This window comes from Myxine glutinosa, chromosome 8, assembly GCF_964187855.1.
Source record: "Myxine glutinosa chromosome 8, kmMyxGlut1.1, whole genome shotgun sequence".
Classification (NCBI taxonomy): Eukaryota; Metazoa; Chordata; class Myxini; order Myxiniformes; family Myxinidae; genus Myxine; species Myxine glutinosa.
Window position 1 is genome coordinate 1,817,699 of NC_136268.1, and position 25,325 is coordinate 1,843,023.

Consider the following 25,325-nt stretch of genomic DNA (forward strand, 5'->3'; position numbering starts at 1 on the left):
GTTGGCTGAGATCCGGGTTGGGAAATTGACAGATTGTGTCAGTCCCAGTGAGTCGCAGAAGTCCTTTGCTGAGGTGCCATGGCTGGTGAGAGAGGAACCCACACCCAGCCAACTGGCATGGTGACAATTGAAATCACCACATATGAGGCTGGACGCAGTGGCGTGCGTCTGTAATAATAATAATAATAATGCATTTATTTTATTAGCGCTTTTCAGGGAGCCCAAAGACACTTTGACAGAGTGCAAAACATAATGCATAGCAAAACATAAAAACAATTGCAAAAAACAAGAATCAATAGGGAAATATTCAAAGCAAAAAGGAGGGAGAAGGAGAAGAGATAGTCAGGGGTTAAATGCTGTGGGTTAAATGTTGAATGCAGTGTTGAACAGGTGGGTCTTGAGTGATGTTTTGAATGTGGTGAGTGAGGAGGAGTCTCTGATGGTGAGAGGTAGTGAGTTCCAGAGGGTGGGAGCAGCGATGGAGAAGGCCCTGTCCCCCCAGGATCTGAATTTGGTCCGGATGGGGGGGGGGGGGGGGTCAGGAGGTTGGTACCAGCAGAGCGGAGGTTGCGGTTGGGAGTGTGTCTGGAGAGGAGGTCAGCCAGGTAGGATGGGGCCAGGTTATGGAGGGCTTTGTAGGTCAAGAGGAGGATTTTGTACTGGATTCTCTGGGAGATGGGGAGCCAGTGAAGCTTGTAAAGGACGGGGACGGGGGTGATGTGGTCACGGGTCCGGGAATGGGTGAGTAGACCGGCAGTGGAGTTCTGAATGTATTGGAGTTTATTGGTGATTGTTGAGGGTGAACCATAGAGGAGGCTATTGCAGTAGTCCAGACGGGAGGTGATGAAGGCGTGGATGAGGGTTTCTGCAGCCATGGAGGAGAGGGATGGACGGAGACGGGCGATGTTTTTCAGGTGAAAGAAGGCTGTCTTTGTGATCTGTTTAGTGTATTTGTCGAAGGAGAGGGTTTGGTCAAAGATGATGCCAAGATTCCGGATGTGAGGGGAGGTGGATACTGGGAAACCGTCGATGTTGAGGGCAAAGTTATGGGTGGATTTGGTGAGCGTTTTTGGGCCAATGATGATTATTTCAGATTTATCATAGTTAAGTTTGAGGAAGTTGATTTGAAGCCAGGATTTTATTTCAGTGATGCAGTTTGTCAGGATAGAGTGGGTGTCGGTGGAGACGGACTTGGTGGAGATGAAAAGCTGGATGTCATCGGCGAAGCAGTGGAATTGGAGACCATGACGGCGGATTAAGTGACCGAGGGGGGACAGGTAAAGGATGAAGAGGAGGGGGCCAAGAACTGAACTTTGGGGGACACCTTGGGGGAGGGGAGGAGTGGGGGATTTGCAGTTATTGATGGAGATGAACTGGCGTCTGTCAGAGAGGTATGATTTAATCCAAGAGAGGGCAGTGCCGGTAACGTTAAAGGTGGTTTCAAGTCGGGTGAGGAGGATGGTGTGATCGATGGTGTCAAAGGCGGCGCTGAGGTCGAGGAGGATGAGAATCCGGCTTCTCGGAGGCTTGGGTTGAGGGATCGTATGAGGACGGGTCCACCTGCTCTGTTTCTTTCTGTGTCCGATCGGGTTTCCACACCAAGCTCGGCATCAACATGGGGAGTCGGGGGTAGTCTCGTGCTGTCCAGGTCTCCTAAGGACCCAGGCCGATAACAGAGCAGGTCAAAGTCCCCGTGCTGATCACTGGTTGGACAGCGCTCGTGAATTATTATTATTATTGGCAAAAGTTAAAAACAAAAACAAAAACCGAGATTGGTCAAAACCTGAAAATCTTCTTCTCGTTCATCATCATCATCATAATAATAATAATAATAATAATCATAATAATCATCATCATCATCCTTATCTTCAGACAGTGTATTTCCGAGCTGCCTCTCTCAATGGCAATGCCTCTGGTACCCTTCGACAGAGGTTTACTTGGTGCATCATCCTTTGATATTATAACTTAATAGCTTGAAAAAACTTCCCGAAAATGTATGCAAAACTGCATTCCTTTGTAAAGGAATAGGAAAGGATCTGAGATGTGGGCAGGACTACAACTGTCAATCAGCCTGATGGGGGCGGAGCTGCTAGACACATTTGGCCTAGGGTCAATCAGCTATTCTGCTTCCTATATAGGTGTTGTTCATGGTGGAATGTTATCAGGAAGTTGGTGACAGCAATAACCCACACATATTTCTATAAAGTATATCCTTTTTTTTTCTTTTTTCTTTTTTTAATGTCGGAGGCTCCAGGCACGGACTATATCGCCCTCATCGAGGCCAGGCCTCAAATAAAAGTGTATGATGAAAAGTGTATGATGTTTGTTTGCGGGAAAGAGATTGAAGCTAGGCCCGAGAGAGAGAGAGAGAGAGAGAGAGAGAGAGAGAGAGAGAGAGAGAGAGAGAGAGAGAGAGAGAGAGAGAGAGAGAGAGAGAAATAGAGAGAAAAAGAGAGAAAAAAAGAGAGAGAAAAAGAGAGAAAAAGAGAGAGAGAAAAAGAGAGAGAGAAAAAGAGAGAAAAAGAGAGAAAAAGAGAGAGAAAAGGAGAGAAAAAGAGAGACAAAGAGAGAGCAAGAGATAAAAAGAGAGAAAGAGAGAGAGTAAGAGAGAAAAAGAGAGAGAAAGAGAGAAAGAAAAAGAGAGAAAAAAAAAGAGAGCGAGAGAGAAAGAGAAAAAGAGAGAGAGAAAGAGAAAAAGAGAGAGAGAAAGAGAAAGAGAAAGAGAAAGAGAAAAAGAGAGAAAGAGAGAAATAGAGATATAAGATCTCACTATTTCGAATATTGATCGTCTATAAAGTATGTACAGCACCATTACAATGTGGGCACGTCTAGAACGTTTGGAATACAACCTTGTAAATCAGTAGTCGGATTGGTCTAAAGTCTAACAGCGGAAGCAGATGACCTTGAGCAAAAGAGGAAATATACCCGAAATATATTTCTAAAAAAAGTAAAGAAACAAGAAACAAAAACATTTTAAAATGTAAAATGATGTCAGGATGTTACTCCGAAAAGTATGCAAACAAGGTAGGGATGGTCACAAGAAATGATCATGTGAAACCATCCCTACATCTTTATTTGAAGGATTGTCCCTACAAAAGACTGTGTGTGTGTGTGTGTGTGTGTGTGTGTGTGTGTGTGTGTGTGTGTGTGTGTGTGTGTGTGTGTGTGTGTGTGTGTGTGTGTGTGTGTGTGTGTGTGTGTGTGTGCGTATTTGATATAAATTTTAGTCTTTCACCATAATTGGGAGAAGGTGCATCAGTAAAGTTGAAAATAGGTGTATTTGTCATAGAAGGAATAGTTTGAAGTAACGTTAAACTTAGTCCTACCAAATTGTTTTTTTGAAATCCTTTGCATAACACTCACTAGTTTGATTGTGTGGAAAGGAGCAGAATCAGGTTGAAAATGGAGGGGGTATTGTATCCCTCCAAAGTGGTCACGGATAGTCGGCTTTTTAACTGCTCTTCCACGACTTGGATGTTGTCCCGAGCTTTCAGAGCCAGTAAAATGGTAACAGTCACCCACACCAGGTTGGAGTTTTTTTTTTTTGTATACAAGATCGAGGCTCGTGTAAGCTTCTTTTTTTTTGTATACAAGATCGAGGCTCGTGTAAGCTTCTTTTTTTTTGTATACAAGATCGAGGCTCGTGAAAGAGCTAACATTAATCACACAAAAAGTCAAACCGACACACAAAACACAAAAAACAAGAGGAGCGGCAGACAAGATGGGGAGAGAGGGGGAAGGACACAAACACAACATTTGAGAGCAGGGACATCGGGAGGGCTTGGGGGGAGGTGGGAGGGGTATAAAACATATGAACACTGCAAGGAATCTGGGGTGAATTACCGGGGGTAGAAAAGATCAAGGTTTTGGATGGGGGAAGATAAGAGATGGTGGTGAACAGCTGTTTTAAAGACCTGGAGGGAGGAGTGGGATTGAAGGGAGTGGGGGAGTTTGTTCCAGAGGCGGGAGAAAAGGGGAATGAAAGAGTGAAGGTGAGCAGAGAGCCTAGATTTTGGCAGGTTAACCATAAGAGGGTTGCAGGCAGATCTTGTGCGACCTGAAGGAATATTGGGGGGACAGAGCACAGAGAGAGCTGGGGGAGCAAGGCCGGAGAGGAGTCGGTAAAAGACAGAAAGACCACCAACCTGCCTGCGGTGAGTGAGTGAAAGGCCCTCGGAGTTGACTTCATCGCAGGAGATTCCAATGATTCTGAATGCTTTGGCCTCAACAGCGTGAAGCCGAGCTAGGTGTGAGGCAGGAGCACCAGCCCAGAGGGGGGAACAGTATTCCATTGCTGCAGATGAAAGCCTTGTATGTGGTGAGGAGCTCAGGTGTGCGAAGGAAGGACTTCGCACGACGGAGGATGCCCAGTCGGCGACTGGCTTTGGAGGCCAGCTTGGAAATGTGGTTTTCCCAAGAAAGATCATGGCAGATAGTGAGACCCAAAAGCTTGAGCGACAGAACTTCTTGGAGAGGATTGTTGAGAAAGTAGATGGGAGGGTTTTCCAGTCGGTCCTTTCGGAGAGACATTGTAAGAGTGTGAGATTTGTCAGGATTGAAAGACATGTTCCACTTGTTTGACCAGTCTGTGATTTTGTCCAGGTCTGCAGAGACTGAGGAGGCTGCAGACTGCCAATCTGAGGGGTGAGGAATGGAGCGGCAGATAGTGGAGTCATCAGCAAAGAGATAGAGAGGATTTTCCAGAGAGTCGGAGAGATCATTGATGGAGCCCAGAAATATCACAGGGCCCAGAACACTACCTTGGGGAGCTCCAGCCAGAACAGGAAGGGGAGATGAGAGAAATCCATTCAGGGCCACACGTTGCTTACGACCAGAGAGGAAGTCCGCAAGCCATGAGTGGAGATTTCCATGAATACCATAGGAGGAGAGTTTGGTGAGCAGAGCTGGGTGCCAGACCGTATAGAAGGCACGTGATATGTCGTGAGACAGCTCTGATTTCCTGTTTGGCATTGAGGACCTCCATCCATTGTTGAGACTGCAGAAGCAACATGTCCAGAGTAGAATGACCTGGTCTGAATCCAAATTGATGATCAGAGATCAAGCCATTGGAGAAGAGGAAGGATTTGATATCCGAAGCAATGATGGATTCCATGACTTTGCTGATATTTGGAAGCAGGCTGATTGGTCTGTAGTTGCAAGGATCTGTTTTTGCACCTTATTTGTGTAAAGCGGTAATGTTTGCTGATTTTCAAGATGCTGGCAGATGACCTTGAGCAAAAGAGAGGGTGAAAAGAACAGAGAGAGGGTGAGATAGAGCGGCAGAGCAGGATTTTAGGACCCGTGGGCTGATGCCATCTGGTCCAGTTGCAGAATCAGAGTCGAGGTTTGATAAAAACTTCTCCACCTTGTCAGGAGAGAAGGACACAGAGTCCAGGAGCAGTTGGGTTCGACTGGGTAAGGTGGGAACAGAGAGAGATGGGTTTGGGACACAAGATTTTGAGGCAAACACAGAGTTGAGGCATTCGGCTTTGTCATGTGCGGTGTCAACTGTGTAGCCATTTGAGGTAGGGAGGGGATGGAGGGGGAACAAACACCAGAAACGGATTTGACCAGACGCCACCAGGATTTGGAGGAAGGAGACAGGTTTGAGAGTTCAATCTTGAGTGTGGAGAGATAGTGCTTCCTGGCACTCCTGAGGGTAGACACACACTTGTTTCGAGCTTGGTGGAAGGAACTGAGATTGCCTCTAGTTGGATTTGCCTTCCAAGAGGCAAAGGCAAGTTGTTTCAGGGAAACTGCCTCACCACAAGATTCAGTGTACCATGGATGGGAGGAAGGGTAAGACAACTGAAGACGAGATGGGATAAATTTGTGCATGAGAGAGAGCAGTTTGCTTTGGAAGAATTCCCAGGAAGAATTGATGTCAGAGGCAGTAGAGATGGGAGACCAGTCCAGATGATTGATGGCTGCTTGCAGACCGTGCCAGTCGGCCTGAGTGAAATGCCAGACTCGTCGGTGCTGAGGAGGCTCTCTGAGAATGGCCAGAGAGATGTCCACTTTAACAAGCACATGATCAGAAGAACCGATTGGAGCAGAAGAAGAGCAGCAGACATTTGCAGGGAAGTTAGTCATAACCAAGTCCAGAAGAGAAGATACTCCATTGACTGAGATCCGGGTCGGGAAATTGACAGATTGTGTCAGTCCCAATGAGTCGCAGAAGTCCTTTGCTGAGGTGCCATGGCTGGTGAGAGTTGAACCCACACCCAGCCAGCTGGCATGATGACAGTTGAAGTCGCCACATATGAGGAAGAGAGAGTTTGGATGAGTTGATAGAAGTTGGTCCATGTTGTCCGACAGCGAAATGTAAATGGAGTCATCACTGTTTGGAGGACGGTGCAGAATACATATGAACAAAAGGTGGGAGCGGAGAGGAAGCCATAGCCAGAGGTACTCCTGTGGGTGGGGTGTAGAGAGGGCAGTGCAGGGAGAGTGAGGAAGAGAGTTTTTGATAAAGATAGCGACCCCACCACCAGGACGAGGCTCAGGTCTATCGTACCGGAGGAGGGAGTAACCAGGAAGAGATATTAAGGAATCAGAGACATCTTGAAGGAGGAAAGTTTCTGTGAAGCAGATCAAGTCTGGATTGTCAGAAGCAACCTGAATGGAGAGATCAATCAGGTTTGAGCGAAGGCCCCGGATGTTTGAGGTCCATACCGTTAATGAGGAGAGAGGGGGAGCATCGGGTGCAGGACAGGGGAGGGGAGAGGTAGGGTCAGATGAAGGGTGAGAGGGGGATGTTGGAAGAGCAGTTGATAGTGTGTCAGAGATTACAGAAGAGTTACAAGAAAGGGAAGGATGAGGAGGACGAAAGGTTTGATGGTGATGGGAAGAGACACAGTGAGGGGTTGTTTGAGGTGGGGCAGAGGAAAGTAGAAGGTTGGGGGAGGTGGAGGTATGACATAGAAGGGAGACGAAGTGGGGAGGAGGCAGCTTTGAGAAGGAGGTGGGAGGAGGGAGAATTTGGGAGGGATGGTTGGAGGGGAGATTTGAAGGGGAGGGGTTGGGGGAGAGTTTTGAATGGGAGGGGCAAGGGGGGAGTTTAGGAGGGGAAGGGCAAGGGGGGAGGTTAGGAGGGGAGGGGCAAGGGTGGAGTTTAGGAGGGGAGGGGCAAGGGGGGAGATTTGGAGGGGAGAGGCAAGAAGGGACATTTGGAGGGGAGGGGCAAGGGGGGAGTTTAGGAGGGGAGGGGCAAGGGGGAGTTTAGGAGGAGGGGCAAGTGGGGAGATTCGGAGGGGAGGGGCAAGGGGGGAGTTTAGAAAGTGGATGATTAATGAAAGATGAACATATATAACAAATTGGGTTTGTTGTGATTTTCAAGTTCGCGATTCATTTAAGAACGATGGAGGAGGGATGGAATGAATCAGAATTTAGAGCATGGAGTGATTTGGAATCATTAGAGATTGAATATTTTTTTGGAAATGGAATGAGTTGAAGAGGAAATTGAAAGGAGCCTTTTAAATAAGAAGAAAAACAGCGTGTTGTAATAAACCACTGAATAATACACTGAAGGGGAAAGTTTAAACATCTTTAAACAGAACTGTGAAGAACAATCTTATATTCACAAAAATACCAATGGGGAGAGGAAGCCTAGAGGGACGACCACGAGTCACTTGAACTGGGCAAAAGGTGGAAGGCAAGGGGGAAATGGGGGTGGGGCGAGACAGCGCACGTGGGCAGAGGCAAAAGCACACGAGGAGAAAGGGAAATAAAAGTTTTTGTTTGTTTTTTGTTTTTTGTTTTTTTTTGGGGGGGGGCGGGGGTGTGGGGGTTACAACGTTAGACAAATAGTAGATGTTCGGTGAAAGTTTGGGGGAGAAGGGAAAATCAAAAAACCTAGCAAAACCAGCGAGGGAAGAAACAAACTTCGACGGGGGAAGCCTGAGGCTGCAAGGCCTCACACCCCGCGCGGCAAACAAACGATTAATTTATTAAAGATAAACACCGAGAAACATCCAAGGGACTCACAATAAGTTCACACGCCGAAAGATAAAATACGGTTACGACAAAATACAATTGTGAACAGACTTAACTTTGAAAACGTGGAGACCGTGTGGAGCTTCGAAAAATTCGTGGCGTCGTCTGGAGATCTCGCGAGCTAACATCAATCACAAAAAAAAAAAAACGACACACAAAACATACAATAAAGGGAGTGGGAGACAAGAGGGGGAGAGAGAGGGAAGCACACACGTACAGTACAGCAGAGAACAGGGATATCGGAAGATCTGTGGGAGGGAGAGGGCTTGGGGGGGAGGAGGCATGGGAAGGTGGGGGGAGAGTTGGGAGAGGTATAAAACACATGGACATTGCTAGGACTTCCAGGAAAGAAGTCGGTATTTCAAAAAAAAAGTGGATCTGGGGTGAAATAACGGGGGTAGAAAAGATCAAGGTTTTGGATGGGGGAAGATAAGAGATGGTGGTGAACAGCTGTTTTAAAGACCTGGAGGGAGGAGTGGGATTGAAGAGAGTGAGAGAGTTTGTTCCAGAGGCAGGAGAAAAGAGGAATGAAAGAGTGAAGGTGAATAGAGAGTCTTGATTTTGGCAGTTTAACCATAAGAGGGTTGCTGGCAGATCTTGTGCGACCTGTAGGAATATTTGTGGGACAGAGCACAGATAGAGCTGAGGGAGCAAGTTGGACTCGCACACTAGTCTGGCCCTGCGGATGTCGGACAATACCCTTCTCTCGGTCAGGATGGAATTCTTCAGCAAGTTGCCGAATAAACTACTGCCAGCCTTACATGTTGAACTTTGACTCCACTGAGAAAACAACTGAATCGTCCGCACTGATTTCCTGTCCAAACTGCCTGCTCCAGAGCTCGCTTCAGGCCCACAATCCTCATTTTAATGCTGTTGTTCAGAAACGAATTCTTTCGAGACCTACATGCACGAAGACCCACATTAACAAGGTGATTCCATACAGAACAGCTGGTCACTGTCACCCAAGAATGATCATTTCAGGAACGTTTAAGAGAGGTTAACGATGATTCTCTGACTCTTCGATGTTTGATCATCTGAACTTGTATTCATCCTCATCCCTAATTTCCACCCTGCCAGTTTCCTTGTGCCTGGTCAGGAATTGTCCCACGCGTGACTGGTGGAATTTCATTACTAAGGCGATTTGCCTCGTACTAAGCTCCTTTACACTCAAAGAAACACTTACAGAGTACTCTCTGTGTTTCCAGTTCCACTTTCCTGCCCATTGGGTCCACATGCACAAGTATGAAGCTGGTGTAGGTGAATGATAACCGACTTTTCGCAGGAAAAGCAACTTGCTTTTATAGGACCTTTGAATGCTTTTATAGGACCTTTGAAAGATGATATGGCATCTGTGCGAAAATACGATACAAAAAAAAAAAAAAACACCTTTAGAGGCCATTTTTCCCCGCACGGCGGGGGTTGGCCTTTTTCGGGCACCGCGGTCCCCTTTTTGAACAAAGTTTTACGGCCGGATGCCCTTCCTGCCGCCAACCCTGTTAGTCGCCTTTTGCGGCACACAGGGAATTACCAGTTAACTGGTACTCAATTTGCCAACCTCGGAAGGATGACAGGTTGAGTCAACACCCCTGGTGTTAATTCAACGATTGACCGGGATTTGAACCCATGATCCAAGGATCCCAAGCCGGCACCCTAACCGCGAGCGAAAATACTATGTCGGGGCAAAATCTAGTTATTACGTCCTCATCTTGCCATGAATCTTTTAATTATATAACTCTGATAAGAACATAGAACTGACCTCTGTTAAGAGTGAGCGATGCTATATTTCTCACTACGGCATGTACCTCTTATATCCCGAGATTCCCAGTGAAGAATAGTTTGTTGTGCGTGTGTGGTGTCACAGGTGGTTGAAGATGTGTATTTGGGACTCAAAGACTTTGGCTTCCATTTTGTGCGTCGTGGCCCAGTATTTGTGAAGGGCAAAGGAGAACTTATCACGTACTTCCTGAAGAACCGACTACCCGGGACGTCAAGCAATTCATCCAGCCTTCCTCATCAGGTCACTTGAGTGGAAGAGAGGCGATGACATCGATGGACTCATTCAACATCCTGCTGCTTAAGTAACCATCGGATGCTGAAGATCTGCAAACAGAATTGCGGAGAAGTTTGACTTTCCTTCAAGATTTTAACGTACACACTTGTAACCTATGCAGCACACACTTGAGTAAATATGTTTGGTACTTTATAGAGGTGTCAGAATGTAAAGGCATTCCGCTTAAGTTACTCTCACTTACCAAAAGTAACCCAGAAAATAATTGATGTCCGAGTTACACTGCCTGATAATATAACTGATTCACTTTCCGTGAAAAGATGGTCCTCCCCCCTCTCCGAACTAAACTCAGCCATCTTCATCAAAGCTAAAATGTGCTTCCTCTGATAACATTTAGGAAGGAATTTAGTCCTGGCCTACTTCTTTATCTATGAGGTACCCTCAGCTTGTACGTGTGATACAAAAAGGATACTTGCATTACTTTACAAGGCACCCTACAGCTTTGGTCAGACACTTGTGTTTCATCAGAGCGGAAACTTTGACATGCCATCGGTGTCGAATTCTTCAGGACGTGTACCCAGGCAGTGCAGGCCGCCATTCCAATCTCCCTTTCATCAACAACGTATCGCCTCCGAGGTACTGTTGAACAGGGACGTCCTTGTCGTGCATTTGCCAGCATATTGTGCAGCCAATGAACTGAAATTTCAACATGCTTGATGTTTTTGACTAAAAATGTAATAATTATTTACCCTTTATCGCTGTAATAATTATCGCTGACCTGTCTGCGATGGCAAAGTGATAGGCCCATGGACTCAGTTTCAGCACAGGAGATTCCAATGATCTTGAAAGATTTGGTCTCTATGACGTTAAGCTGTACAAGGTGTAAAGCAGGGGAGCCAGCCCAGAGGGGAGAGCATTACTCTATCAAGCTGCAGATGAAGGCCTTGTGCCAAGGATGGATTTGCACGATGGAGGTTGCCCAGTTAGCGGCTGACTTTGGAGGCCAACTTTGAAATGTGCTTTGCCCAAGAAAGATCATGGCTGATATAGTGAGTACCAACAGTTTGAGTTGCTGAACTTCTTCAAAAGGATTGTTATAAGAAGGTATATAGGAGGGTTGCCAGACTGTCCTTTTGGAGAGAGTGTGAGATTTGTCAGGATTGTTTGACCACCTTTTGAGTCGATCAAGGTCTGAAGGGAAGAGGCTGCTGCCTCTCTATAACGAGGGATGTCACGGCAGACAGTGAAGTCATCAGCCAATAGATGAAGAGGATTTTCCTGAGAGTCAGGGAGATCGTTGATAAAGATTAGGAATAAAACGAGGCCTAGAACACTGCCGTGTGGCACTGCAGTCTTGGCAGAGAGAGGAGATGAAAGGATTCTGTTGAGAACCAAAAGTTGGCTCCAAGAGTCGAGGAAGTCAGTCGGCCATGTGTGGAGTTTGCCTTGGATGTAATAGGCAGAGAGTTTGGAGAGCAAGGTGGGATGCCAGACTGAGCACATATCTCTGCCAGGTTGAATAGTTTACGTTTTGTGCCCACTGATTGGCTGGATCTGGATCTGGACCTGAACCAAAATCAGATTGGCTTGTTCTCCTCACCAAGCATCTCATCCACCAAATTTTGTCCGAATCTGTCCATAACTTTTTGAGATATCCTGCTCGCGGGCAAACAAACAGACAGACAAACACGAGTGAAAACTTAACCTCTGTGCTTCTTCGGTGGCGGAGGTAATAAGCTATTGTTTTCCGGTATCCCAGGTAAATTATCTGCTTGGGGTTATCAGTATGATTAGTGCTTGTTGCTGGGTGTAGGAGTTTGATTGGTTGTGGATATGGCACAGGCAAGATGTGCCGAATGGCCTTTATCTGTCCTACCCTGTACAATTGATGGATTCCTTCACAGTTACAAATTTTGTGCAGGACAGGCCAAAGCATGCACCGGATTTTAACAACTTTTCAGCAGTACAGCATGAACAGGTGCGAACAAGGTACACTATCGAGAAGTCGACGAGGAGCCCCAATAACTCAAATGCACACAGACCATAAATGTGGCTCTGATGCTCCTTAATTTAAGAAACCTCATGGTTACAATTTGGAACCAAGTGTTGATTGTGACGCGCTTTATACACAGAACATCCGCGCAGAGATGCACCGTACAGACCAGGGGACCAAAGCAAGATGGCGACGTCGTGGGGACATGTTCCAGCTTGGAGTGAATTTTCTGGTGGAAGCATTTTTCCTTTACACACAAGTGATAAATCTTTTTACATTGTAACCATGTGTACAGCTCGTCATTTGTGCCTCTTGCTGTCCTGCCGGCAGGGCTATGGATGGCCAAGAGGTAGGCACACTCGCATCGATGCTGTCTAGCCTGGGTTTGAAGCCCGACCCAGCTATAAACTGTCATCCTGATGTTTCACAGGCAGAGTGATCCATCAATGTGTGTGTCATCCCCCCGATGGACGTTAAATTGAGAGTGGAATTATTTGGTGGACGTTAAAGATCCTACGGTGGCCTTCTCGTGATGTAGGTGAGCCATCGCCTGGACCCTGAAATAAATTACAAATTCCTGCCCAAAATACTTAGTCGAGCAGACCAGTCCTGACCAGCCGATTCGTGAAAGAATTGGGCCAAAAACTTCACCCAGGCCAACCCAACAAGAACCTGGGAATAGTTGTGGCCATGAAAGTAGAAGAAGCTATTCTGCTGCCTGAGCAGGCTGACAAATGTGTACAAAGCTCTAAAAATGGGAGGCGCCTTGGCTTGACTCCATCTTGGATTGTCTAAGTATTGTCTGTTTGTTCTTATTTATGCACAGGCTGTGTATGGTAAAACCTCATGCTATCTTGTGAAATAATATACATGTTGTGTCTGATTTTATTATCATTACTGTTGCTTTTATATTGGTTTAAATTGAAACATCTTGTGTTGATAACGACGAATTGTACAACTCTGTTGTACAAAATATATACCAGAATCATTGGTGGTGTAATGGCTAGAGTGTCCATTCGGTGGTTAGAACCCCCAGACAAGTCATGCTAAAGACTTAAAATGGTACGTGCTGCTTCCTTGCTTGTTGCTCAGAATTTAAAGAAAAGGATAGAGCATGGTACAAATAACCATAAGTTGGCAAACATAGCCCGGGTTTGATGGGCCTCATGGCCTCCTCCTGTGTTGAAGTTCCTTGTTAAGGGACTCATGCTATTATATAAAAAGGGGGGAGAAGGGAGGGAGCTGAAATGAGAGAAATAAAATTGAGAATGGATAGTGATTGGAGGAAAGGAGAATGGATAGTGATTGGAGGAAAGGAGAATGGATAGTGATTGGAGGAAAGGAGAATGGATGATTATTGGAGGAAAGGAGGAGAAAGGATGATGATTGGAGGAAAGGAGAAGAAAGGATGATGATTGGAGGAAAGGAGGAGAATGGATGATGATTGGAGGAAAGGAGAAGAAAGGATGATGATTGGAGGAAAGGAGGAGAATGGATGATGATTGGAGGAAAGGAGAAGAATGGATGATGATTGGAGGAACGGAGGAGAATGGATGATTATTGGAGGAAAGGAGAAGAAAGGATGATGATTGGAGGAAAGGAGAAGAATGGATGATGATTGGAGGAAAGGAGAAGAATGGATGATTGGAGGAAAGGAGAAGAAAGGATGATGATTGGAGGAAAGGAGAAGAAAGGATGATGATTGGAGGAAAGGAGGAGAATGGATGATGATTGGAGGAAAGGAGAAGAATGTATGATGATTGGAGGAAAGGAGGAGAATGGATGATGATTGGAGGAAAGGAGGAGAATGGATGATGATTGGAGGAAAGGAGAAGAAAGGATGATGATTGGAGGAAAGGAGGAGAATGGATGATGATTGGAGGAAAGGAGAAGAATGGATGATGATTGGAGGAAAGGAGGAGAATGGATGATGATTGGAGGAAAGGAGAAGAAAGGATGATGATTGGAGGAAAGGAGAAGAAAGGATGATTATTGGAGGAACGGCAGAGAATGGATGATTATTGGAGGAAAGGAGAAGAATGGATGATGATTGGAGGAAAGGAGGAGAATGGATGATGATTCGAGGAAAGGAGGAGATTGGATGATGATTCGAGGAAAGTAGGAGAATGGATGATGATTCGAGGAAAGGAGGAGAATGGATGATTATTGGAGGAACGGAGGAGAATGGATGATTATTGGAGGAAAGGAGAAGAATGGATGATGATTGGAGGAAAGGAGGAGAATGGATGATGATTCGAGGAAAGGAGGAGAATGGATGATGATTGGAGGAAAGGAGAAGAATGGATGATGATTGGAGGAAAGGAGGAGAATGGATGATTTATTGGAGGAACGGAGGAGAATGGATGATTATTGGAGGAAAGGAGAAGAATGGATGATGATTGGAGGAAAGGAGGAGAATGGATGATGATCGGAGGAAAGGAGGAGAATGGATGATGATTCGAGGAAAGGAGGAGAATGGATGATGATTGGAGGAAAGGAGAAGAATGGATGATATTTGGAGGAAAGGAGAAGAATGGATGATGATTGGAGAAAAGGAGAAGAATGGATGATGATTGGAGGAAAGGAGGAGAATGGATGATGATCGGAGGAAAGGAGGAGAATGGATGATGATTCGAGGAAAGGAGGAGAATGGATGATGATTGGAGGAAAGGAGAAGAATGGATGATATTTGGAGGAAAGGAGAAGAATGGATGATGATTGGAGAAAAGGAGAAGAATGGATGATGATTGGAGGAAAAGAGAAGAATGGATGATGATTCGAGGAAAGGAGAAGAATGGAGGAAAAGAGAGAATGGATGATGGATGATGAAGAGAATGGATGGATGATGGATTGGATGATTGGAGGGAGAATGGATGATGATTGGAGAAAAGGAGGAGAATGGATGATTATTGGAGGAAAGGAGAAGAATGGATGATGATTCGAGGAAAGGAGAAGAATGGATGATGATTCGAGGAACGGAGGAGAATGGATGATGATTCGAGGAAAGGAGAAGAATGGATGATTACTGGAGGAAAGGAGAAGAATGGATGATTATTGGAGGAAAGAAGAAGAATGGATGATTATTGGAGGAAAGGAGAAGAATGGATGATTATGAAGGAGGAGAATGGATGATGATTGGAGAAAAGGAGAATGGATGATGATTGGAGGAAAGGAGAAGAATGGATGATTAATTGGAGAAAAGGAGAAGAATGGATGATGATTCGAGGAAAGGAGAAGAATGGATGATGATTCGAGGAAAGGAGAATGGATGATGATTCGAGGAAAGGAGAATGGATGATAATTCGAGGAAAGGAGAATGGATGATGATTCGAGGAAAGGAGAATGGATGATGATTGGAGAAAAGGATGAGTGTGGGAGGATTGGGGAGAGAAGGTTGAGAGGCGACAGGAGAGGGGGACCTGTGTCGAGAGTCCAAATAATCCACCATTTTGGTGTATGATAAGTAGATATAGCCTCTTGCTGTATACTTTTCAGAACAATAATATTGGGTTGGCCAATTCGGTTTTCCAAACTGAGCACATGGTGATCAATGCTGAGGAAAGAGTTTGAGGTACAAAACTACAAATCCTATATCCACTGTGATGAATTGTCTTCTAACATCCTCATAATACGTGTGGAATACACGATGACTCTTAGTATCTCTGTTGCACATCTGATGTATATACATTATACAAGGTCCTCCACGAGCCTTAAAAACCGTTGAAAATAAAGTACACATCATGAACTAATAGTTTGTGTTTGAATGCTTGTCTCACCAAATAAGTACCAGGTGGAACACTTGGCACGGCCTGGCAGAATAGTCTAGACTCTAGAGGTATGCGCACTCAACTCTGAGCCGTAGAGCCTGGGTTGGAATCTCCACCCAGGTATAAACTGTCACCTTGGTGTTTTGGATGCAGGGCGATACAATCGCAATGTATGAGCCGTCCCTTGGAGGGAGAATGGATGATCGGAGAAAAGGAGAATGGATGATGATTGGAGGACTTGGAGGAGAGTATTGAGCTAGAGAGAGATATATAGTATAGAGCTCTTTATGTAGAGCTAGGCGGTCCCATCTGCTAACATTAGTTGGTAGATTTTAAAGACCCTACATTGTCTTTTGTGAAAAGCAATGAGTTATCGCTGGCACCCTGAACGATGTACAAATTCCTGCCCAAAGCATCTTCAGCAGGTCAGGCCTGATTGACTGTTTCGTGAAAGACTTGGGCCAAAAACGTTCCTCGACCAGCTGCCACACAAGAACAAGGTGGGAACAAGGTAGTAGTAGTAGTAGTAGTATGACAAGTATTAGTAGTAGTAGTAGTAGTAGTATGACAAGTATTAGTAGTTGTAGTCGTAATAGGAGTAGTGGTAGTAGTAGTAGTGGTAGTAGTAATAGTAGTAGTAGGACAAGTATTAGTATTAGTAGTAGTAGTAGTAGTATGACAAGTATTAGTAGTTGTAGTAGGAGTAGTGGTAGTAGTAGTAGTAGTAGTAGTAGTAGTAGTAGTAGTAGTAGTAGTAGTAGTAGTAGTAGTAATAGTAGTAGTAGGACAAGTATTAGTAGTAGTTGTACCATCATCATGATGAATTATCTTGTGAAAAAGTCCTTTCGAAGCCGACATATCAAGTTCCACAGGACTTCTTTCATTGGGTTTAGGGATGATTATCGGAGGTATTTGTGGAACGTTTCGATTTAACGGCCACTTACGAGGAAGCACCATTTGTCAGTTTGGGTCGATGTTTTGCCATCTTTTTCAGCAAAATCATGGATATAATAATTACCTGCATTATGCCTCGGTTGTGCTCTTTTTGGCAACAGCACAGTATACATACAGTACCTTCAGCAAGCATTCACACCCCTTGACGTTTTCACATTTTGTAGTTACAGCCTGAATTTAAAATGGATTAAACTGAGATTTTTTTTTTGTCACTGATCTACACATAATTATTAAAGTCAAAGTGGAATTATTTTTTCGAATTTTCTACATATTAATTAAAAATGAAAAGTTTAAATGTCTTCACTCAATAAGTATTCAACCCCTTTGCTATGACATTCTAAATTGAGCTCAGGTGCATCCAATTTCCTTTGATCATCCTTGAGATATCTCTACAACTTGATTGGAGTCCACATGTGGCCAATTCAATTGATCGGACATGATTTAGAAAGAAACACACCTTTCTATGTAAGGTCCCACAGTTGACAGTGTATGATATCAGAGCAGAAACTCTACCATGAAGTCCAAGGAACTATCCATAGAACTCCGAGATAAAAATGTGAGGAGGCAAATATCTGAGAAAGGGTATAAACAATTTCTAGTGTTGAAAGTTCCCAAGAGCACAGTGAGCTCCATCATTAGGAAATGGAAAGATTATGGAACTATCCAGACTCCTCCTAGAGCTGTCCATCTGACCAAACTGTGGAACCGGACAAGAAGGACCTTGGTCAGGTACGTGACCAATAAGTCAATGACCACTCTGACAGAACTACAGAGTTCCTTGGCTGAGATTGGAGAACCTGCCGGAAGGACAACAGTCTCTGCAGCAATTCACAAATCTAGACTTTATGGGAGAGCGGACAGAAGGAATCCACTCCTGATAAAAAGGTACATGACAGCATGCCTAGAGTTAGCAAAAAGGCACGTGAAAGACTCTTTGAGCACAAGGCAAAATATTCTGTATGTCTGGTGAGGCGAAAATTGAACTCTTTGGCCTGAATGCAAAACCCTACGTCTGGTGGAAGCCGAGCTCAGCTTATCACCCATCTAACACCATCACTACCGTGAAGCACGGTGGTGGCAGCATCATGCTATGGGGATGCTTTTCAGTGGCAGGGATTGGGAGACTTGTAAGGATAAAGGAAACAATGAATGGAGCCAAATACAGGCCAATCCTTGAGGAGAACCTGCTTCAGAATGTAAAAGACCTCAGACTGCAGTGAAGATTTACATTCCAAGAGGACAAGGACCCCAAGCATACCACCAAAGCAACACTTGAATGGCTTCAGAATAAGAGCGTGAAAGTCCTTGAGTGGCCCAGCCAAATCCCAGACTTGAATCCCATTGAGAATCTGTCGAAAGACTTGAAGATTGCTGTTCACCAACGCTCCCCATCCAACTTGACAAAGCTTGAGCAAATCTGCAAGGAAAAATGGGAGAAACTTCCCAAATCCAGATGTGCAAAGATGATACAGACATACCCAAGAAGACTTGAAGCTGTGATCACTGCCAAAGGGGCTTCTACGAAGTATTGACTCAGGGGGCTGAATACTTATGCAAATTAGACATTTCTGTATTTCATTTTCAATAGATTTGTAAAAAATTGTAAAAACATGATTTCACGTTGACATTATGGGTTATTATGTGTGGATCGGTGACCAAAAATGTAATATAATCCATTTTAAATTCAGGCTGTAACAACAAAATGGAAAAAGTCAAGGGGTGTGAATACTTTCTGAAGGCGCTGTGTATTGTAGTCTTCAATGTTAATGGCCCACGTGACGTGAAACGACCATCCTATACATGGACATTATTTGTGTTTTCAAAATATTTCTTTGGTTAGGCTGGTCTCTTGATCCATTATATTGTAACGAATTTGGAAAGTGTAAAGAATGTGAGAACTGGTTTGCTGTGTTTTAACTGACCCTCGTAGAGTAAATAAAGTCGAAGGACGTCCCCCTAGTTAATTCCATGAAACTTACACACAGGCCACGATATATCTTTTTAAATAGCTTATTTCCTTATTCTATGTAGGCTAAATATGTGTTTCCCACTAGATTGACTCTGCATTGTATCAAACGAAATAAGCGTAGGCCCCTTTCAATTTCCCCAATCATCTCCGCTCTCCAAAGTTACTTTCAAAAGCGGTGCGAGTGGTGTTCAATCCCGCAAGCCGCCATTGCCCATGTGCTAATCTCGGAGAAGAGGGGGGTAGGAGCCGCCAACTCACGGGGTTTGGCACGTCGTCATGATCAAAGGGGGAATCAGACAGCCCTAACAGCCAACCAGCACCGCGGTGAGCGACCCGGTAGGCGTGCCCTCGCAGCCGGCGGCTTGATTCCGACCCGAGTAATAAAAGCGACTGGAAGGGACTGCTTCGGCAGATGAGATGAGAGGTGAGATGAGAGATGAGTTGTGAGATGAGAGATGAGAGACGCTCCAAAAGAGGAGAGGTACTTGGAGATGAAACAAGCTTTGGAGAGACGCGCTGAGAGGAGGGAGACGGCTCCACCAGAAGGAGAGGAGCAGGTGTGACCGAGCCAGCGCGTGACGTCCACAGCATCAGCAGCGTCGACGCGACCGAGGGTTTTCCCACCAAAAAGGAGCTGCTACCTCCAGCCCTGCCGGTTGCAGGGACCTGACCCCACCTCCGCCATTCCTGCCTGCAATTTCCCCCATGTAAGTGTGAACGTCGTCTGTCCTAATCGTTGTCCTGGGGTTAAGTAAATTGAATAGTATAAGCTAACGATTCACTGTGTGACTGCTTCTTCCATCCATTGCTTGTAAATAACTTGATTGCTCCTTTTTGCTTGTGTGTGTATAATAAATCTGTTCTTCCTCTGTACTCTGTCTTCCTCCTCTCTTCCTTCTCTTTCGGTCGCTTTAGAGGTTTCCCAAATTGAATATCTGTGGCGCGATCTGGTCAACGTTGGGGGAGTCGGGCCAATCGGGGATCCTGTAACGGTCGCGGTTGACCATCCGCTCGGCCCAAAGTAACATCTTGTCCGCGACCCATAACAATTGGTGTCTAGGAGTGGGATACGAGGCCCGAACCAAATTTTTTAAAACGTGTAAAAAAAAATTTGGTCCAAATTACGAGCTGCCGAAATTTTGTTGTTTTATAAAACCCGAATTTTGAGATCGCGCCATGGACAATCAAGGCGATCGGATGTCGGTGGGGGAGATAGACGGGTTAGGGGTAACCCAGGACCTCGGGGAAATGTATGTGGAGGAAAGGGAGGAGGAGAGCAATGGCAATGTGGTTGAGGGAGTATCAGGCACACAAAATGGCGGCCTCGCGCACGAGGTTACGGGCGTGCAAAATGGCGCCTCGCACATGGCCACGGCGCCCGCAACCGTAGCAGCGCCGCTGGTGGATTTGAACCTTTTTTTTATACAAATGAAGGCCCTTATGGCCCAGAATAGCAAACAATTGGAACAAAGAATGGGCAAGCAATTAAGGGAGGACATGGGGGCCCAGATCGGAGGGTTAGGGAGTAGAATAGAGGGATTAGGAAACAAATTTGAGGGATTAGACAATAATTTTAAGGGATTAGAAAAAAAATTTGAGGGGTTAGACAATGGGATAAAAGAGGTGAAAAATGGGTTAATGGGGTTAGAAAATAGGATGGAAGACAAATTGCGGGAAATAGGGGAACAATCTGCCAGGGAAATCAAACGAATGGGCAACCAGATAGAGGAGGTGAAAATCGGGTTAGAAAGTAAACTGGATGCTCAGAGGGATGAATTGGGACAGATGAGGGTAGCATCTACAAAAGAGAGGGAGGAGATGAAAGAGGAGATACGACGAGGTGTAAGTGAGGAGGTCTCGGGGGTACGCGAGGAGGTAAAGCGAGGCGAAAAGCGTATAGAGAAAGAGGTGAGAAATAATACGGCGAGGTTACAAGGGGGAATAGAAGATCTGACGGAGGAGGTGGAACAGCTGACGGAGGGACAGACGGAGTTAGTGGAGCAGGTTCAAAGGAACACTGCGGTACTAGGAGGGTTAAAGGCGACACAAAAAGAAATTAAAAATGACTTGATAGCGACACAGAGGCAATGTCAGATGGTACGTGAGGGACTGACAATGAGGTTGGACGAGGTGACAGAGGTAATGGAGACAAAGGACCGGCAGGTGAGGATGCACATAGAGACGGTCACGGTAGCCTTAGAGGACGAACTTGAGGAGACGCACCGGGGAATAAAAGAGGTGAAGCAAAAGTTAAAGGAGGTGTTAGAGGGGGTGAGTGAAATTAAGAAGAGACGGACAGAAACTAAAAGAGAAATCCAGGAGGAGGTGATGGAATATGTACAAGGTCGGTGCTCAACTCATGATGTGCTGCTCACTAACCAAATAAAGAGTTTACAGGTGGCAGAGGAGGTGCGACGAAGAGGTGCCAAGGTGAGTGGCGATATAATCGGAAATGTACATGATGTGAGGGGAGCTTCAGTCGGCTCGGGGGTTGTTGTGGACCCGGGTGTTCGTGAGAGGCCGTTGGTGAAGTGTGCGACAGGTCTGGTGTGCGAAAAAAGAGGTGTGCGAGAATGTCCGACCATGGGGTGTGTGAGGAAAAAGTGCGCGCCGACCAGTGAGTGTGCTGTCGAGAGTGAGTCGGTAGTAGCGCGTGTGCGAGGGAGCACATGGAAGCGCGTAGTGAGAAGTGTTACGGAGGAAGTAACGAAAGAGGGTGCGCAAGAGGATGCGTGAGAAAGGTGTGTAACGGACAGGTGCATGGGGAAAGAGTGCGCTGTCAAGAGTAAGGGGGAATGCATGCCTGTGGTGAGTGTTACAGAGGATGTAACGAGAAAATGTACGCCTGTGGTGAGTGTTACAGAGGATGTAACGAGAAAGTGTACGCCTGTGGTGAGTGTTACAGAGGATGTAACGGGAGAGTGTGCGCAAGAGTGTGCGCGAGAAAGGTGTGTAACGGACGGGTGCATGAGGAAAGAGTGCGCTGTCGAGAGTAAGGGTGAGTGCGCTGTCAAGAGTGGAGGTGAGAGTAGTGAGAGTGACACGGAGCGTGAGTTGGTTATGACAGGTGAGCGAGGATGTACACCTGGAATGGAAGGATGCACACCTGGAATGGTAGAGCGTGTGTGGGAATGCACACTTGAGTTGGTCGTGAGGCACGTGGTTGGGTGTGCGAGTGAGAGCACACCTGTGGTTGTCACAGAGGAGGTGACTGAGGAGGGGGCGCGAAGAGGTGTGTTGGTGAGGTGTGCGAGCGACGAGTGTGTGCAAAGGTGTTCGGTGGTCAGGTGTGTGACCAAGTCTGTGAGCGGAATGAGTGTACCTGGGTGTGTTGGAGAAGGTGCAATGACGAGGAGCATGGGAACAGCTGGGTGTATGAGCAAGGAAGGGGTAGCGTATGCGTGTAAGCATGCAGGTGAGGCATCGACGGTAACCGGGTTAGCGGTTAGAGCGACTTATAGCCGAATCGGGCCCTCGGTGCGCGTCGGGCAGCTTCGCGTGCCGCGGGAACCAGCGGGGATCCGAGCCACGGCGGGTTCGAAAGGACCGCCGTACGTGATCCACGCTGGGCCGCGCTGGGAACGGCCCCGTCCGTGCTCCGCTAGGCGGAACGGGCAGCCCGATAGGAAGGGTCGTCATGGCGACCACTTTTTATTGAGACGTTCCGGCAGGTCGAGATCGGGCAATTGGATGGCTCCGCGCCGAGGTGGTGCGTGGGATCTCGGCACGGGTAAGCCCCCGTCCCTGCACCGAGTGCCGGACGCATCCAGCCGCCGGCACCAAAGAACCCGCGTTCATTGCTCGGCTGTACGAAGCCGGGCTGTAGACGTGAATTGGCGCACCGAGAGGATCTAATAAGTAGACAGGTGATGAGGTTAGTGTTTTGGACCCGAAAATTAGAAAAAGGCAAAATTTGATGATTGGTACGGTGATTGGCAGATGATTGGCAAAAATTTTGATTGGCTGAAATTTGGTGAGCAAAATTGATAGTGGGACCTCCCCGATGTGGTGGGATGGCAATCCACCATCCCTCACAGTGGGGGGGCAAAGGAGCACTAGACTTATGGGGTGTATGGCAGTGAAAACTAGCCCGGGAGGGTTAGGATATTGTGTGTAGGGATCTAGAAGAAATGACATTAGGTAACGTTAAGATTAGTTAGTGACAATGACACCTGTAGTGGGGACGCAGGTAGATTAGTTTGGATGATAATGACGTGGTATGTGCTTAGTTTAAAGGGAAGACGGGGAGCACTAAGTTAGCAGGGTAACAGGTAGATGAGATGAGAGAAGAGATGAGAGGAGAGGTGAGCTGTGAGATGAGAGATGAGAGACGCTCCAACAAGGAGAGGTACTTGGAGATGAAACAAGCTTTGGAAAGACGCGCTGAGAGGAGGGAGACGGCTCCACCAGAAGGAGAGGAGCAGGTGTAACCGAGCCAGCGCGTGACGTCCACAGCATCAGCAGCGTCGACGCGACCGAGGGTTTTCCCGCCAAAAAGGAGCTGCTACCTCCAGCCCTGCCGGTTGCAGGGACCTGACCCTGCCTCCCTCTCCTGCAACCCACCTCCGCCATTCCTGCCTGCAATTTCCCCCGTGTAAGTGTGAACGTCGTCTGTCCTAATCGTTGTCCTGGGGTTAAGTAAATTGAATAGTATAAGCTAACGATTCACTGTGTGACTGCTTCTTCCATCCATTGCTTGTAAATAACTTGATTGCTCCTTTTTGCTTGTGTGTGTATAATAAATCTGTTCTTCCTCTGTACTCTGTCTTCCTCCTCTCTTCCTTCTCTTTCGGTCGCTTTAGAGGTTTCCCAAATTGAATATCTGTGGCGCGATCTGGTCAACGTTGGGGGAGTCGGGCCAATCGGGGATCCTGTAACGGTCGCGGTTGACCATCCGCTCGGCCCAAAGTAACATCTTGTCCGCGACCCGTAACAATTGGTGTCAGGAGTGGGATAGCCGATGGATAGCCGATGCCGAGTGGGATAGCCAAGTGGGATAGCCGATAGCCGTCAGGATAGCCGATGCGAGCACTCGGGGCGCGGTGTGCTTTGTTGGGTGCGAGGCCCGGCGCGGGTCGATGCTGCGTCGCTTCTCTTCGAAGCGTCGTTGCCGATTCGGGCTTGGCCCCGCCCCGCACGGTCGAGTCTGGGCCTTGGCGGGCGAGGTGACCGGTCCGGTTCAAGGGCGAGTGGGAGGAAGCGGAACGGTGCCCCCTCGTGGGGACGGGGTTCCGACCGGGGGAGATTGAGCCATCGGGCCCGGGACCGCAAGGTGCCGCGCCGAGATGGTGCGTGGAATCTCGGCCCAACCAAACCACCTCCCTTGAACCGAAAGCCGGACGGATTCAACCTGCAGGTGACCAAACCACCCGAATTCATTGCTCGGCTTTACGAACCGAGTTTAATGATGTCACGACGCACCGAGGCTAGGATATAGTGGACTGTGATGATGGTGATAGTGATAGTGATAGTGATAGTGATTTGATACGAAATTTATAATAGTGGAATAGAATTGGCAGTAATTGGCAAAAATTTTGATTTGTTGAATTTGGTGAGCAAAATTGATAGTAGGACCTCCCCGATGTGGTGGGATGGGCAATCCACCATCCCTCACAGCGGGGGGGGCAAAGGAGCACTAGTTTTATGGGGTTGATGGCAGTGAAAACTAGCCCGGGAGGGTTATGATATTGTGTGTAGGGCCCTAGAAGATGACATTAGCTAACGTTAAGATTAGTTAGTGACAATGATACCTGTAGTGGGGACGCAGGTAGTTTAGTGTGGATGATAATGACGTGGGAGCGCAATAGTTTAAAGGGGCGACTGGGAAGCGCAAGTTTCAGAGGGGAGTAGTTAGGTGAGATGATGCCGTGTGTTTGAGGATTCAACAGGTATGAGGAACAGGTGTGATTGCACAGGTGTGCAACTGAACAGGTGTATGGAGCAGTGTATGAGGGAGTAGTGGTGATTGCGTGTTGTGTTGACCAAATGGTCCAGGAAGAGGAGGATGGTGCAGGTGGCACCAGGGGTGAGTGCACAGGTGTGCACCAACAGGTGAATGGAATAAATGGTTGTGTGGAATACATGGAGTGTGGAGTATATGGGGTATTGGAATGGATGGTCGTGGAGTGAGTATGGTGGAAATTATGGAGTGGAGTGGATGGTGCGGAGGTGTGAATGGGGGAAGAGTGGACCCCCATCACGAATACCCGGGGCGGGTAGTGTAAGTGTTAGGTAGAGGGTATAGGTAAATTGTGGTTGGATATTGGCATCTGTGGTGCGGGTGGAAGAATGGTGATTGGATGGGTGCATTAGTGTTGTGGAAATGGCTGGGCGTGTAGCCTGTTAGTGTGTGTAGTTGGTTTGGGCACTCCACCACTGTGAGGATGTCGGCCAGGTGAGGCCGCAGGTGGGCTCTGGGAGCCGGTAGTTGTGGATGGGGCCCGAGGATCCGGAGGACGGACCCGGGTAGCCCAGTGCCAGAGGGCACCGAGTGGGGTGACAGAGCCAGGAGGGGCCTTCCCCAGCTAGATAGGTTAGGGTGAGGAGCTAGGTAAGCTCGGGTGGCAACTGCAGTGGTGGAGGTGTGCAGGTGGGTAGACCTGGGAGAGCTACACGTCACAGCCCAGAAATTGTGCAAGG

At 46.9% G+C, this 25,325-nt stretch overlaps 1 protein-coding gene across 1 annotated transcript in view; it reads left to right on the top strand.

Annotated features, from left to right (window-relative positions):
* The window catches only part of LOC144893203 (adenylate cyclase type 3-like), a 77,631-nt gene extending 66,938 nt beyond the window's left edge, over nt 1-10,693 (top strand). Inside the window, exon 7 of the mRNA XM_078782849.1 lies at nt 9,857-10,693. Coding sequence (XP_078638975.1) covers nt 9,857-10,021 — 165 coding nt within the window. The 3' untranslated portion in view covers nt 10,022-10,693. The remainder of the gene's footprint in view (nt 1-9,856) is intronic.
* Nucleotides 10,694-25,325: the final 14,632 nt, after the last annotated feature.